The 15,562-nt window shown below is 42.6% G+C and overlaps 1 protein-coding gene across 2 annotated transcripts in view; it reads left to right on the top strand.

Annotated features, from left to right (window-relative positions):
* ADSS1 (adenylosuccinate synthase 1) overlaps positions 1–15,507 on the top strand; it is a 46,796-nt gene extending 31,289 nt beyond the window's left edge. Inside the window, exons 12-13 of one of the 2 annotated variants that reach the window (XM_061612318.1) lie at positions 179–328; positions 15,283–15,507. In XM_061612318.1, coding sequence (XP_061468302.1) covers positions 179–328; positions 15,283–15,419 — 287 coding nt within the window. In that variant the 3' untranslated portion in view covers positions 15,420–15,507. Of the gene's footprint in view, positions 1–178; positions 329–1,831; positions 7,317–15,282 lie in introns of those variants that run through there. The other variant, XM_061612319.1, reaches the window with a different exon arrangement.
* The last annotated feature ends 55 nt before the right edge of the window (positions 15,508–15,562 follow it).

Raw genomic sequence — 15,562 nt, 5'->3', positions numbered from 1 at the left:
ATGCAAAGCGTGTGTTCTGCCACTGAGCTTGCCGGACTTGTTCAATGTGCACTAGCTTATTGATTGTTACCAGTAGGTTGGGATAACAAATTTAGTCAATTAAGTTTTGAATGTTCATGTGAGTTGATGATTCTTGTGAGCTAAATGGTTGCATTCTCCCTGCGACCCATTTTTGAAGCCAACCAGGAAATACTGCAGAAAGTGGAAGTGGAGTATGAAACGATGCCAGGATGGAAGACTGACACAACTAGTGCCAGAAAATGGGAGAACCTTCCACCCAAGGCCCAAAATTACATTCGGTTTGTGGAGAACCATGTTGGGGTGGCAGGTACGTATTGTTTCAGCACTATTCCTAGAGGGCATTCCATGTGTCTACCAAACTCTGCAGATTTATTTCCAGTTGGGCAGAGAAGTTGTTTCAGCTCTGTGAAGGTTTGAGTAGATCAACAAGATTGTATTGGAAATGTAATCTAGGCCAATGCATACCATGCCAAATCCTAGCTAGTGCACTAACACTCATTTGGTCTCCAAAACCAATTACATCAGATGGAATATCTGAAAATAAAGCAACCTACATATGATGAAATTTAAAATGACTTAAAGCTGTGTGATAATTTTTGTTGTTACAGTATATGCCTTCAAGTTGATTACGACTTATGGCGACCCTGTGATAAATAGCATTGACAAAGCAGTCAGTCTGAGTAAATAACATAGGGTGGTAGTCAGTGCAAGCCCTACTCATTGACATTAATAAACATGACTAACTTAGGTTCATTAATTTCAGTGGGTCTCCTCTGAGTAAGACTTAGTTGAATACAACCCTCTTATCTCCCTCCAGCCCATCTAGTTGTAAAACAACTCAATTTCCCTCGCATATTAGATCAGTAGAGTTCACAGCTACCAATCCAAGGTAGTAGGCTAGGCCTTGTGGTCTTCAGCTGGGCAAAGCAGGGCAGGTAGCATGGAAGAAGGAAAAACAACAACCATAAACCACCATCCCCCAAAGAAGAACTAATTAAAAAACTGAATCTATGTTTTCTGTTGATCAGTAACTGGGCCAGGGAGCTGGATTTTTCCATTGATTTCATTATTCCTAAAGGCAGGCCCATGTAAGACTAGACTATGAATTGCCATAATCTACCTGGTAGGGAGAGGAGAGTAACTGGGACCCCTGCTGTATCACCAGTTCTCTACGCAGGTCAGCGTGACACACTCTAGTAGTGATTGGGAGCACTGGAGCTGCTGTGGAGCTAGGCTGGCTTTGGATATAAACCATGAATTTCAAAAAGGCTCAACATTGAGGAAAGAAGGTTTTGAGGCTTTGTGGGTTAGACATGTGGCTATCGAGATAAGGGCAAGTGGAACCACACTTGCAGATGGATCATGAGTGCGCTTGACATTACTTAATTTGGTAAGGTATCCATTGTCTCAAACATTTTGGGATGTATTGGGCTAGATAATACTATTGCTAAGATTATGGCAGTTAAGAATGGCACAGCATTCCTTTCAAACTACAGGGTTTTTTGTGTAGTTGACATACTTTTTGTGCCCTTTAAGAAGAAGCTCTGCATAACCAGAGGTGAATCACAATAATCAGTTGTCAAATGATGATAAAGTTTACTGGCAACAATAAATGTAGTGGTCCATTTTCTGCCAGGGTTTAAACGCTTCTATCTTTTATATACACTGCAGCCCTAAATTCATTTGCTTTTGAAGACTCTTCAGGGGTTTCAGAGTCTACACATTAGGATTACATCTTAAAATAGATTTTGTTATGTTATTTACTCCCCAAGTAATTGTTCTAATAATTACTTATTTCTCTCCTCTTCAGTGAAATGGGTTGGAGTTGGAAAATCAAGGGAATCGATGATCCAGCTCTTTTAAAGACACAAAGAACTTTGGTGCCAAGAAACACAGTTGATTGTTCATCTGTTCCTTTCTGTTCCCAAACTCAGATGAAGATGCTGTTGAAATCACAATGTTCTTCCTAGACTATGATTAGGCATGCCTTGTACTTGTTATATTTTCAAATATATATATATAGGATTAGTAGGAACATAGAAATAAGAACAGAAATTTTTGGGAGGGGAATCTTAAGGTCACATTTGAAAAGTGCCAAACCTACTGGAATTATTTTTACAATCTGCTACCAATAATGAAATTTATTCCCGATTGTAGAAGGCGTAATCAGGATGTTCCTATTCCTGTGTCAGGAAGCAATAAAATGGCAGTGCACGATGTTTGTTGCCTTTAAAATTCTACCAGCTATGGAGCACTGTACTTGCATGGAAACCAGCAGTTTCAAGTCCAGCAGTCAAAGCTAACAATGTTAACTTGGAGCCTATACTTTAAAAAAATGAAAATTCTTCAAATATAAACAGAGAAGAGAAGCAAAAGAGGTTATATCATGAGAGGAAAGAGACCAGTATTCTGTCATTTTTTGGCAGTGTGTCAAACTGGAGATGACTGACTAACCTAGGGGATAAAGAGCTTCCCTTTAAATGTTTCCCAGTAGGCACTGCACATGAAGCCCTTCAGAGATGCTGCTTTCGTGCTCCATTGTGCAGTAAGCATGAGGTCAAAAAAACCACAGCCAAGTTAGAAAATGCACTGGAATGGAAGTTAGTGCAACATCTTGCAGTGCACCACTACACAGACAGTGTGTGGCTTCACTAAATGCTTCATTATAGTAGATCACCAGTCTTGGACCCTATGTTGCCAAGCCATCCTTGCCACTGCTCTGCTTGATCTGCAGCAGAATAAATGGATGGCTTTAAAACAGGATTAGACAAATTCATGGAGGATGAGTCTACTGACCCTGATGGCTGTGTTCTACCTCCACTGTCAGAGGCAGTCTACTTCTGAATGTCAGTTGCTGGAAAGCGCAGGAGGGGAGAGTGCTGTTGTGCTCAGGTCCTGCTTGTGGGCTTCCCGTAGGCATCTGGTTGGCCACTGTGAGAACAGGATGCTGGACTGGATGGGCCATCTGCCTGATCCAGCATGCCCTTACGTTAATTAGAACTGCTCCATCAGTGTTTCAAATAAGGAATGCAGAACTGTTGTGGCTTATTCTATGGAGCTGTGCTATTTTGGAGTACGGTGCAGTTCTTTAAGATACAAGGAATGTCTCCAGTCCCAGCAAAATAAGTGGCATTCACAAAGGAGGGGTCCTGTTGGTTTATCTGGAGCGGCAGAGTTTGTTTTGTGTTTTTGGTTTATTGGCAGTAGTTATCCATATGAGGAAGAATGTTTAGTCCTTGGATCTGCTGCTGCCTGTCTCATGAATGAATGGATGGATGGATTTATTTCGGTCAAAGACCAGGCCTGTCTCCTGGTTTTTTTTAAAATGGTGAATTGTGCCTTTGCAACCACATGTTCCCCATTTGTATGAGAGAGAGTATTGTGGGGCGCTGAAGTGCCAAATTGGAATGAAATATGGTGAATGTTGGTCGAGTGCTCTTATAAGTTCCCTGCTTCAAGTAGCAAAGGTTGTGTCAAATTTGAAATGGAAGAGCATCTACAGGAAAGAGATACTCCTCACATGGGGGGGGGAGGTGGAATTAGAGAAACTCAGTTTGGTATTGTTATGCCACCGGTGGTATTCTGCTAATCAGCAGGAGAACTGCAACCATTGTGAGGATTAGAACAGACTGACTGTCCTAATGTGCTGATCAGCCTCTTAGTCTAGACACAGGTCCCCATAGTTGCTGAGAAGGCTGGACAGTTTGAGGGGGAGAAGGATAGGTCCCACAGCGATGAGCAGACTACCATGTTTCTCCTTGTAGTCCCCACATACAAACCAAAGAATGTATCGCAACCTCTGAGCTGTTGCTACTACTACTACTTATGTAGAATTACCCTTTTTTGTGATCTTGGTTCTCACCCACCTATAAATGGGGATGAAGATTATGGAAGTCATCTTTCCCAGTCCTGGAAAGTATTAACTGGCAGGAATAGTATGTAGAGCTTTCCACTAGTTCTCAACACACTGATGGTATGATTTTTGTTGTGCAGTCTGTCCCGCTTACACCAGCACTTCAGAAGCGGAGACAGATTGTTTTGTTTTGAGAGAGAAAGAGAGAGATCTTAAATGTAAGCGTATGTTTTTATATTTCTAACAAGTATTCTGTTTAGGGCAGAATTGACCAGGATAAGGCTCATAGACTGCATATTGCCTTAAGAACCTCCACATGGCATATGTACTTCTGCTGAAATCCTGAGTTCTACTCGTTTAGTTTTTGTACCAGGATGATAGCTCTACAGACATACTGATGTGTGCGCACACACATGTCCCTTGGGAGCATAAACTGTCCCCTTCGTAGAACTGTCTGGGCAGCTCTGCAAATCTTTCTTTCCAGGAGAGTGGTCACCAACACTGGAGTTAACAGATGAAATTTTGTACAACTAGAAACTGTGCACATGCTGGTTTGTTTCAAACAAGGCAATATTTTGCTTTCAAACCTTAATATGTCCAGAACATTTATTTGTGTTCTTCTAACTTGCAATGTAGAGAACTGGTGTAGGCTAATGGCAAAGAGACTCAGCTGCAAATCAGTCCCTGATTTGAATCATACATTTGCCAGGAATTCACTAGTTGGCCACTGTTATCTGATTAACAAGATTTTAAAGAAAGCAGCTAAGGTGTGGGGCAGCTGGGTTCTCCCGTATTTTTTTTTAGTGTGTGTGGCCTTCCCCCTCCCCAATCCAGTTGTCTTTAACAGCTTGGAAATGTAGGTCACAGTTTAGTTCTTCATAACTAGTAGGAACTCAGGAACAGAGAACACTGCCTTGATGCTTACTGCCTTCTGCTAAATAGTTACGATGGTTGCAATTCAACACAGGGTTAAACACACCTAAGCCAAATAAAAACCAATGTGCTTTGGTGGGGCAGGGCTGGATTGTGACCAATGCCTTTCCTGTAATTACTTGGAGCCAGAGAAGTATATTTGCTTGCACAAGGACGTCTGTTGCTAATTTTTCCTTTTGATGGCATCAGGGCCGGTTCTAAAGGGCGGCCAGGTTGGGCACTGGCCCAAGGGCCCTGGAGCTACAGGAGCCCCTGAGGGGCCCTTTACTCCCCTTCCGTGATCTGTGCCCCCCCCCACACCCCCCACTTACCTGTCAGCTGGCTTTTTAGCATTGCCCTTAATGAAGATGGCGGCCACAGCTTCCCTAAGGTACTGAAGCCGCTGCCGCCATCTTAGTTGATGGCAGAGATGTGCATGCATAGCATGCACGTGTGCCATCAACAAAGATGGCGGCGGAGGCTTCATTCCCCTTAGGGAAACCGCGGCCGCCATCTTCATTAAGGGCAATGGTAAAGACTAGACAGGTAGGGGGGCGTGCACAGGGGGGCCCCGTGCATACGCACCCACCCACCCACCCACCAGCAGCCCAGGGCAAGCTGATGCCCAAGGGCCCCCACATGCCTGGAGCCGGCCCTGGATGGCATCCTCTCATGGGGGCTGCTTTTGGAAGGGACAGCTTGAAAACCCCTGTGGGCAAGCAAAAGCAATTATTTACATCTCTGGATCCGAAACAATGTCTCTGCCTCAGTTTTGCCAGTTGTAACATGATAGGTAATACTTGCTTACCTATCTCATGTAGACAAAGTAGGCTCTAGCCCGCCCTTATACTGTGATAAACTTGTTAGTTTCTAAAGGGCCGCAGGATTCTCTGTGTTTATTGCAACAGACTTCACTGGAATGCCTTGTGTAAGTTTATTTGAGAATCCTGATAGGCCTCATCCTTATGAGAACTTAACTTTCTCTCATAGATCATGTTGACTTAATTTTGAGATTTTAATATTTTATAAAAGCCTTTGTAAAAGTACTTTTAATTGGCATGGATCTAAGAGGACCACTGCCAGTCAGTTTGCATTTCTGTCAGAAATGACCAAGGATTCTTCCCTTAACCCACAGTGCCTCAGCACATAGGCACTTGAACAAGTTCATTAATGTGGCCTTTTACCCTGCAGCTACCAAGATTTGATCTATAATAAGTTGGCAGTTACTCACTGACTGAACCCAGTGGAACTTACTTCTGAGTAGATATGTATTGGATTGCAGCCTTAGTAGCTTTGTGGTTTGTTTCCTACAACTATATACATCTAGCTTTGTAATTTGAAATGGCATTGTTCATTATATTTGCCCAAACTGACTTTTTTTGTACTGCGAAGTTGCATATATAGAATCATCAGAGTTGGAGCAAGCCTTGCAGTCGGTCGTCTCCAGCCTCCTGATTGATGCAGGAAATGCAAAGCTAGCGCATCCCAAATCAATGATTGTTTATTGAATGCAAAGCCTGCTGCAAAGGAAAGCTGCTGCAGCCTTGCAATACAGGCTGCTTAAACTCCGTTCCTAGTCTGTGGCAGTTGAGAAGCCTAACTGGGGGCAATGTGAAACCACAGCAAATTGGGAAGCATTCCTGTGCAAGCTCAGTGGAATGAAATGCAAGCTGTGCAAGAGTTTTGCTTTGGTAAGTTATATTCACTTCAGTAGAGGTTGCACAGGAAACGTCCCAGCTCATTATGTCCACTGACACCAGGCCTTTTTAGTTTGCCCTAAATCACAGTTAAACAGAATAAGGTTACTGAACGACTAACTGTTACCTAGGGAGAATATTATTGAGTTGCTGCCTTATCTTAATTGAAATCTGTTCCCACAAGTAATAGCTTCAGTTTATTTTTATTTATTAGGGAATTATGTCACAGTTCAATCACTGATACAAACCTGAACAAGAAATGTGTTTGTGTACAATGCATGTTACTCTCTTGACTGTTTCCTGTTAAATATTATATTGAGCGGTTGGAGGGAGGTGCCCAGAATGACAAAACAAAAAGATAAAAAGTCACAATTTTATTCCGTTTATGCAATTAAAATATGTAAAAAGCCCAACGCGTTTCGGCTAATCAAATCTAGCCTTCATCATTATTATATTGAGCCTTCACCTGAAATTTGGTTGTAATAATTTAGTTTCACTTTGCTCATCACACAGGTTACATGTAATATTAATAACCTGAAACAAAGTGATATGATTTAATTAATGGGGTTTGGGGACAGCATGGCAAAGACGATGAAAATGTCTTAATTGTGCATCATAGCAAGGACTACAGTAAAAAGATCAGGTTTTACGTCTAACACTTTTATGATGCTCTATATCACACTTGTTGAAAATAGCTGGGTGCACACTGCTCAACAAATGCACTATAAGTGTTCTCTTGTTTTATTTTTATATGTGGTAAATTTAGCTGAACCTTTTTATCTTACAGCTCTTCCTTTGCTTAATAAAGCCTTACAGTAGTAAGGAGTGTAGAATTTGGTTTCTTGACTCTTTTGTATACAGAGAAAAACAATTCTTGATAAATGTTCTACTGCGCTACAGCAGAATTTAGGGGAAATTTATGCATTTCCAAGAGGTAATTCTAGGTTTTACATCAACTTGGTCTATAAAATAGCCCAATAAACCTATTTTAACCTGGTGCCTCAGCTGAATCTGCCCAGTGAACTTCTTTGGGGAAGGAATTGTACCAATGAGGCGAAGGCCTTGCTTAAACCTTTGAAGGAGATCTTAATGGCTGGGCAGGCATGGTATTCCCGATTTCTATGTATGGATGTGAAAGTTGGACAGTGAAAAAGGCAGATAAGAGAAAAATCAACTCATTTGAAATGTGCTGGAGGAGAGCTTTGCGCATAACATGGACTGCGAAAAAGACAAATAATTGGGTGTTAGATCAAATTAAACCAGAACTATCACTTGAAGGTAAAATGTTGAAACTAAGGTTATCATACTTTGGACACATAATGAGAAGACATGATTCACTAGAAAAGACAATCATGCTGGGGAAAACAGAAGGGAGTAGAAAAAGAGGAAGGCCAAATAAGAGATTGATTGATTCCATAAAGGCAGCCACAGACCTGAACTTACAAGATCTGAGCAGGGTGGTTCATGACATGCTCTTGGAGGTCGCTGACTCATAGGGTCACCATAAGTCGTAATCAACTTGAAGGCATATAACAACAACAACACAGTCTCCTTGTAATATGGGAGCTGATAGTCCTTTTATCTAATTTGATTCTGACTGGGTTTTAAAGGACAAACCCAGCATTTTGACTTGCACCAGGAAATGCACAGGGAACAAGTGGAGATGTTTTAACAGAAAACTGTATGTCATGCTACTAGTTCTAGTTAATAATTTACCTCGGGTAACCCACCTTTTTTTACTTGAAGGCACATTTCGAAACTGGAGAATGCCATGGGCACCACTTAAAAATGGCTGCCATGAGGGCCTTGCCTAGTCACAAAGAACAAATAATTTGCCCAAGAAACTGAATACAACCCCCTGAAAACACACACTCCCCAAAAGATAACCAAACACAATAAAAATGGCAAAACATACCCCAAAACCATAAAGGGGGAGAAAACACCCCAACAAGTTAGGCAAATGCATACACCCCAAAAAATAAAACATCTCAACCCCCAACCCAGGGGATATGCACAAATAAAGATAAAAACCACTCCTTAGGATGCAAAAAACACACAAACACCCCTTCCAAGTACCCACCCAAAACAAACGGCACATCCCCGGTCATGCTATACTTCTGCCCCCATGCTTACTGGTTGGTGTCCTTTTTAGAGAAGCCTTCAGCTGCCCAACTCTCTTTCCTTAAGAAATGTGCCTCTGGGCTCATGTGGGGCCTGGAGACATTTTCAGGTTGAAAGGAAGAGATGCTGTTTTCTCCTAACTGAGCAGAGCAGAGGGAGCTGTCTCAGCTGGTCCACAGGACAGGCGATACAAGCAAGCCAGCTTTCAGAGAGCAAGCAAACAGTGAGCAGGAGTTTGACAAAGGAGTTTGACGGGAGGTCAAGGGGGAGGTCCCAAATAATTTTTTTTTAAAAATTACTAATTCTCCTTGTACAGTGTACCGCATACCAGTGGGACTCTCAAGTTTACCCTGAAGTAGGACAGGACAAAGCACAGGCCACTCCAAAATAAGTAGTTAGAAAGAAACAAAAGGTAGAAGAGTATGAACGGGAAGGATACTCCAGTGGTTGTGACCTGCAAGGTGTGTGCAATGTTTGTTTTCTTGCCTGAGAATGACATGGCATGCACGTGCAACAAATGCAAGCTTGTGGCACTGTTGGAAGAAAAAGTGAGAGGCCTGGAATGGCAGGTGCCCACACTGAGGAATAAGGAGTCTTCTTAGACTCTTCCCTCTCACTTGAGGCTCAAGTAGCCTCGGTGGCTCGGAATGTGTTCTACCAACTTCGATTGGTAGCCCAGCTACATCCCTATCTGAGTAAGGAGGACCTTATATCAGTTGTACATGCTCTGGTAACCTCGCGTTTGGACTACTGCAATGCGCTCTACGTAGGGCTACCTTTGAAGACAGCTCGGAAGCTACAGCTAGTGCAAAATGCGGCGGCCAGATTGTTAACAAGGACCAAGCGGTCCGAGCATATAACACCTGTTCTGGCTCGCCTGCACTGGTTGCCAATATGCTTCCGGGCCAGATTCAAAGTGTTGGTATTAACCTATAAAGCCTTATATGGCGCGGGACCACGATACCTGTCGGAACGCCTCTCCCGATATGAACCGACCCGTACACTATGGTCTACTATGAAGGCCCTTCTCCGGGTTCTGACTTATAGGGAGGCCCGGAGGGTGGTGACAAGATCTAGGGCCTTCTCAGTGGTGGCCCCCGAATTGTGGAATAGTCTCCCCGAGGACGTGTGCTTGGCGCCGACATTGTTATCCTTTCGGCGCCAAGTTAAAACCTTCCTCTTCTCTGAGGCATTTCAATTTAAGTTATTTAGTTTTAAATGCGTTGTAACTGTTCTTAGATTGTTTTTTATATGCTTTGTTGTATTATATTGTGTGATTTTATTGTATTTCTGTTGTTCACCGCCCAGAGAGCTATTGCTAGTCGGGCGGTATAAAAATCAAATAAATAAATAAATAAATAAAAGAAGATGAAGAGTTCTTAGAATGTTGGAACAACAGCAGCAAAGAAGTGGAGGTGGAAGAACAACAGCATGTGGTAGCAGAAGAAGAGACTGCTCTGGAGAGGAACAACAAAGTGGAGGAAACTTAGTGGGAAAGGGTGACAGGAGCAGACAAGATAGAAGATGCCCTTCAACAGTGGAACTATGGAACCGCTTTCAACCACTTGAGGATGAGACTGGAAGACAGCCTGTGGTGGAAGAATTACAGGAGACCCGTGTGATAACAAGCAAGAGGCAGAAGCTCAAGCAGGGGCAATGAAACCATGCCTCACAACAAGAAGAGTACTAGTAGTGGGAGACTCCCTACTGCGTGGGATTGAAACCCAAGTATGCCAAGAAGATCCGTGGACTCGCCAGGTATGCTGTCTACCAGGAGGACAGATTAGAGATGTGACGGAAGGGTTGCCATCGCTCCTCAAGCCCACAGACAGGTATCCCTTTCTCCTCATCCATGCCACATCAGACTTTGAAGCTCTAGGAAGGAAACTCAAGGACTTGGGGGCCCAGACAGTTTTTTCATCCATCCTAAGTACTGGAAGAGGAGTAGAAAGGGAAAGAAAAATACTCTGTGTGAATGAATAGCTATGAAGGTGGTGCAGAAGTGAGAGATTTGGATTCTGGGACCATGGGCTATGCTTCCTGGAAGATGGACTGCTGGCAAGTGATGGGTTACATCTCACAAGGACTGGGAAGAATGTGTTTAGCCACAGCCTGGAGAAATTCATCAGAAGGGCTTTAAACTGAATCCTAAGGGGGAGGGAGATGTAAACTTGGTGGTAACGACTGATGAAGGCTTGTGCGCAGTAATGGGAACAGAGAGATCGGCTCTAACAGGGCTCAGTAACAGTCCTCAGAAAAACGTAGTAAGGAAGCCAACCCATAAATCACATGGTCTTCGATGTCTGTATACTAATGCACAGAGTATGGGAAACAAGCAGGACAAACTTGAACTCTTAATACAGGAGGGTAATTACGACTTAATAGGTATAACTGAAGGTGGGATGACTCCCATGATTGAAATACAGCAACTGAAGGATATAACTTGTTCAAAAAGAACAGAAGGAATAAAAAGGGAGGTAGAGTCGCGCTATATGTTATAAATATATATCCCTGCGCAAAAATAAGGAAGATGAGCTTGGTAGCTCCACCAAGAGTATCTGGATTAAAATGAATGGGGCAAGTAATAAAAGGAACGTGGTGCTTGGAGTCTACTACTGACCACCCAATCAAGGAGAAGATGAGAATGTAACTTTTGAAAAGCAAATTGCCAATGTTTCAAGGAGGCGTGATGTAGTAGTAATGGGGGACTTCAATTATCCCAATATCGGTTGGGAGACAAATTCTGCCAAACACGGCCCCTCCAAGAAATTTCTGACTTGTGTTGGAGATAACTTTCTCCTACAGAAAATGGAGGAAGCAACCAGAGGATCAGCTATCCTGGACTTGATTCTAACCAATAGAGATGATTTGGTGGATGAAATGGTAGTTACAGGAACTGTGGGGGAAAGTGACCACACCATACTTGAATTCCTGCCTTTAACAGAAGCAAAAGCTGAGAGCAGCCATATGCGCACCTTGGACTTCAGGAAAGCTGATTTTAATAAACTCAGAACAATTGTAAGTACGGTTCCATGGCAAGCCACCCTAATGAGAAAAGGAGTCCAAGATGGGTGGGAGTTTCTAAAAAGAAATTCTAAAAGTGCAATGGCAAGCAATTCCAACAAGGAAGAAAGGGGAAAACAGAAGAAGCCAATGTGACTTCACAAAAAGCTTAAGAGCTGACCTGAAAACAAAAAAGGACGCATACAGGAAGTGGAAAGGCCAGGCCACAAAGGAAGAGTACAGGCAGGTATCACAGAATTGCAGGGATGGTGTCAGGAAGGCTAAAGCTGAGAATGGAGAATGAGCTGAGGTTAGTGAGAGATGCTAAAAGCAACAAAAAAGCTTTCTTCAGGTATGTCCATAGTAAAAGACAGAGAAAAGATGGTAGCACAGGTACTCAATAAGGATGGCAAAATGACAACAGATGACAAAGAAAAGGCAGAAGTGCTCAATTCCTATTTTGGCTCAGTATTCTTCCATAAAAGGTTCTATGACCCTCCTGGGAAACACGAAGAAGGGGCAGGATTGCAGCTTGAGATTGATAGACAAACGGTCAAGGAATACCTAATCACTTTGAATGAGTTCAAATCGGCAGTGCGTGATAAACTGCATCCTAGAGTATTGAAGGAATTGGCTGAAGAACTCTCAGAACCGCTGTCTATTATCTTTGTGAAATCATGGAGGACTGGTGAAGTGCCGGATGACTGGAGAGCTAATGTTGTCTCTATTTTCAAAAAGGAGGAACCGGGAAATTACAGACCAGTCAGCCTAAAATCAATCCCTGGAAAAACTCCGGAGCAGATTATAAAGCAGTCAATCTGTAAGCACCTTGAAAACAATGCAGTGATTACTAGGAGCCAACATGGATTTATGAAGAACAAATCCTGTCAAATCTATCTCGTTTTTTGATGGGGTAACCTCCCTTGTACACTGTGGGAATGCTGTGGACATAATGTATCTCTACTTCAGCAAAGCTCTTGACAAAGTGCCCCCTGATATTCTGATTAGCAAGCTAGCTAAATGTGGGCTGGATGGAACAACTATCAGGTGGATCCACAGTTGGCTCCAGAATCATACTCAAAGAGTGCTTATCAATGGTTCCTTCTCAAACTGGGGAGAAGTAACAAGTTGAGTACCACAGGGCTTGGTCCTGGACCCAGTGCTCTTCAACATTTTTATTAATGACTTGGATGAGGAGGTACAGAGCATGCTTATCAAATCTGCAGATGATACAAAATTGGGGGGCACAGCTAATACTGTGGAAGACAGAAACAAAATTCAAAGGGATTTTGATAGGCTGGAGCATGGGATAAATGCAAAGTTCTACATATAGGAAAAAGAAACCAAATGCACAATTATAAGATGGGGGTACTTGGCTCAGCAATACAACATGTGAGAAGGATATTGGAATTGTTGTTGATCACAAGCTGAATATTAGCCAACAGTGCAATGTGGCTGCAAAAAAGGCAAATGCTATATTAGGCTGCATTAACAGAAGTACAGTTTCCAAATTGCGTGAAGTATTAGTTCCCCTCTATTCAGCACTGGTTAGGCCTCATCTTGAGTACTGCATCCACTTCTGGTCTCTGCACTTCAAGAAGGATGCAGACAAACTGGAACAGGTTCAGAGGAGGGCAACAAGGATGATCAGGGGACTGGAAACAAAGCCCTGTGACAAGAGACTGAAAGAACTGGGCATGTTCAGCCTGGAGCAGAGAAGACTGAGGGGAGATATAATAGCACTCTTCTAGTAAAAGGGGGGGGGGGGAAACCAACAAAATTTGTAAATTTAGTAAACATTGGGAGGGGAAGGAGCTTAGCAGGATGAAAGGGTAGAGACCCCAGCTCTAGCTGTCCAACTGACGTGTGTAGTCTTTGAAGAAGTCTCTATATACATCTCACTGCAGTGGTGTGATCTGAATGCTAGCCACACCACAGTTACGCCTGGCCTAGTATATATGTCCAGAAGGGGTTGCAGCTGGCACATCAATCTAATTGGCTGTAAGTTGCCTTGTTCCACAGATGCTACTTGGGCATTTAAAGGAGACGTGTAAGAGTGAGCCAGTGTGGTGTAGTGGTTAGATTGTTGGACTGGGACCTGGGAGATCAGGGTTCAAATCCCCGCTTGGCCATGAAGCTTACTGGGTGATCATGGGCCAGTCGCTATCTCTCAGCCTAACCTACCTCACAGGGTGGTTGTGAGGATAAAATCAGGAGGGGGAGAACCATGTTTCAAGGTCACTTTGAGCTCCTTGGAGGAAAGGTGGCACATAAATATAATAAACAAACCAGCACTTCAAGATTGATTCTGGAAGAACAAGCAGAGTTGATAACAGGCTGAAAATTACCTCCCCAAACCAGTAATCTTTATCATTGGTGCTATAGCGACTCCCATGCATACATGTTGACCAATTAGCAGATCAACCCACACTCCTCAGACAGCATTTTAAAAAATGTGGTACACATGCAAGACAGATTTTGTAGCTGTTGTGGGTATTTAGTCTGTAAGTTTTTTTTAAAAAAGTCCACTAGCATCAGATGTTGCTAAGATTGCTGAGGTTGTGAGGCAACTAAGAAACGGGTGTCGTCAACACCTCGGGCAGAATATTACGTTTCCTGCAGTAGACCTTGCTCTGCAGTGGTTGAGTGGAAACATGTTGCAAAATATTCATAAGGAAACATAGCATTTATCTGCTCTGGGCACATCTCCCTCCCCCCCTTTGCATTTTTAAAGGAGAAAGATAGCACAAAGATAGGTATATACTGTTCATTTTCAAATTTTTAATACATATCTATGTTTTAACAGCAAAAAAGGGTCTTCAGATTTCAAATCTCTAGCAACCTCTAAGGTGAATTCTTCTCCTTGGACTCATCCCAAACACCAATTAATCCATCCTACCTCTTTGCTTTTTGATGGGAGTGTAGGCAGAATGTACCTCCTCCATGAGAAATGTTGAAATTAAAATTGTTTGCTTGTTAAGTTTAGTTTTTTGATTATAGTATATTAATAAATGTATTTGATTGTAATTTATTTTTATGAACCAGCCTGGGCTGTATTTTTATGGAAGGCAGTATAGACATTTTCCCAAACAAATGCATGTTGCAAGTCTTACTGAAACTTTCTTAATTTCCTTTACATTCCTTGAATGTTTGACCAAGAAACAGCTATCATATTCACTCTAATTCAGTTGTAAGATGTGAAATTTAACAGAAACTCCAAACAGTTCTTAAAAGTGCCTATCTGAACTGAGGCGCCCAGCTGAGGGGGGCACCTAGTTGAGCTCAGTGCCTGTGTTTTTTGAATGTACTGTTTGTAGTGAGCTAGGGTGACAAAAAGCAAGTGCCTGTAACATTTTTTTCAAGGGACTACAAGTTGAGTACTAACTACAAAAATGATCTTCCTTTAAAATGATTTAAAGAATGTTTCTAAATTTCAGCTTTGATGTGATTTGCACTAGATAAAAATAAGTGGAACAGAGCTTTACTTTGAGGCAATCTTACCAAGCACTTAGCACTTCTAATACTATAAACATTATAAGCACTATATAAATAACAATAATAAAATAAAGCTGTTTAGGGTATCAGCTGGATACCTTTATTTATTTGTAAAGATAAAAAGATACTGTTTTTAATTTTAGAAATAATAGATATTCTAATATAAAGATTGTTTACCAGATAGGAACTGCTTCAAAATAAAAATGAAGACCCAGGGCCTGCAGGAGGAAGAGACCATTGCCCAAGGGAAGGAGAGGCTGCTGCTGCTGTGCTGCTGCTGCTGCTGTGGGACCACCACCTCCACCACCCTTCCCTGAGGGACTTCTGCCTGGCAGGACCAGGCCCCAGGTACCCAGCCAGCCAGGACTGATTCTTACCATCTGTCCCTCTCTGGAGGGATACATAAGCCGGCTGGCTGAGGTGGCCTGGGAGACCCAGTGCCTGCAGCAGGAAGAGACCA

The sequence above is a fragment of the Rhineura floridana genome, chromosome 2, assembly GCF_030035675.1.
Source record: "Rhineura floridana isolate rRhiFlo1 chromosome 2, rRhiFlo1.hap2, whole genome shotgun sequence".
NCBI classification, from domain to species: Eukaryota; Metazoa; Chordata; class Lepidosauria; order Squamata; family Rhineuridae; genus Rhineura; species Rhineura floridana.
This window is presented reverse-complemented; position numbering and strand designations above follow the sequence as displayed.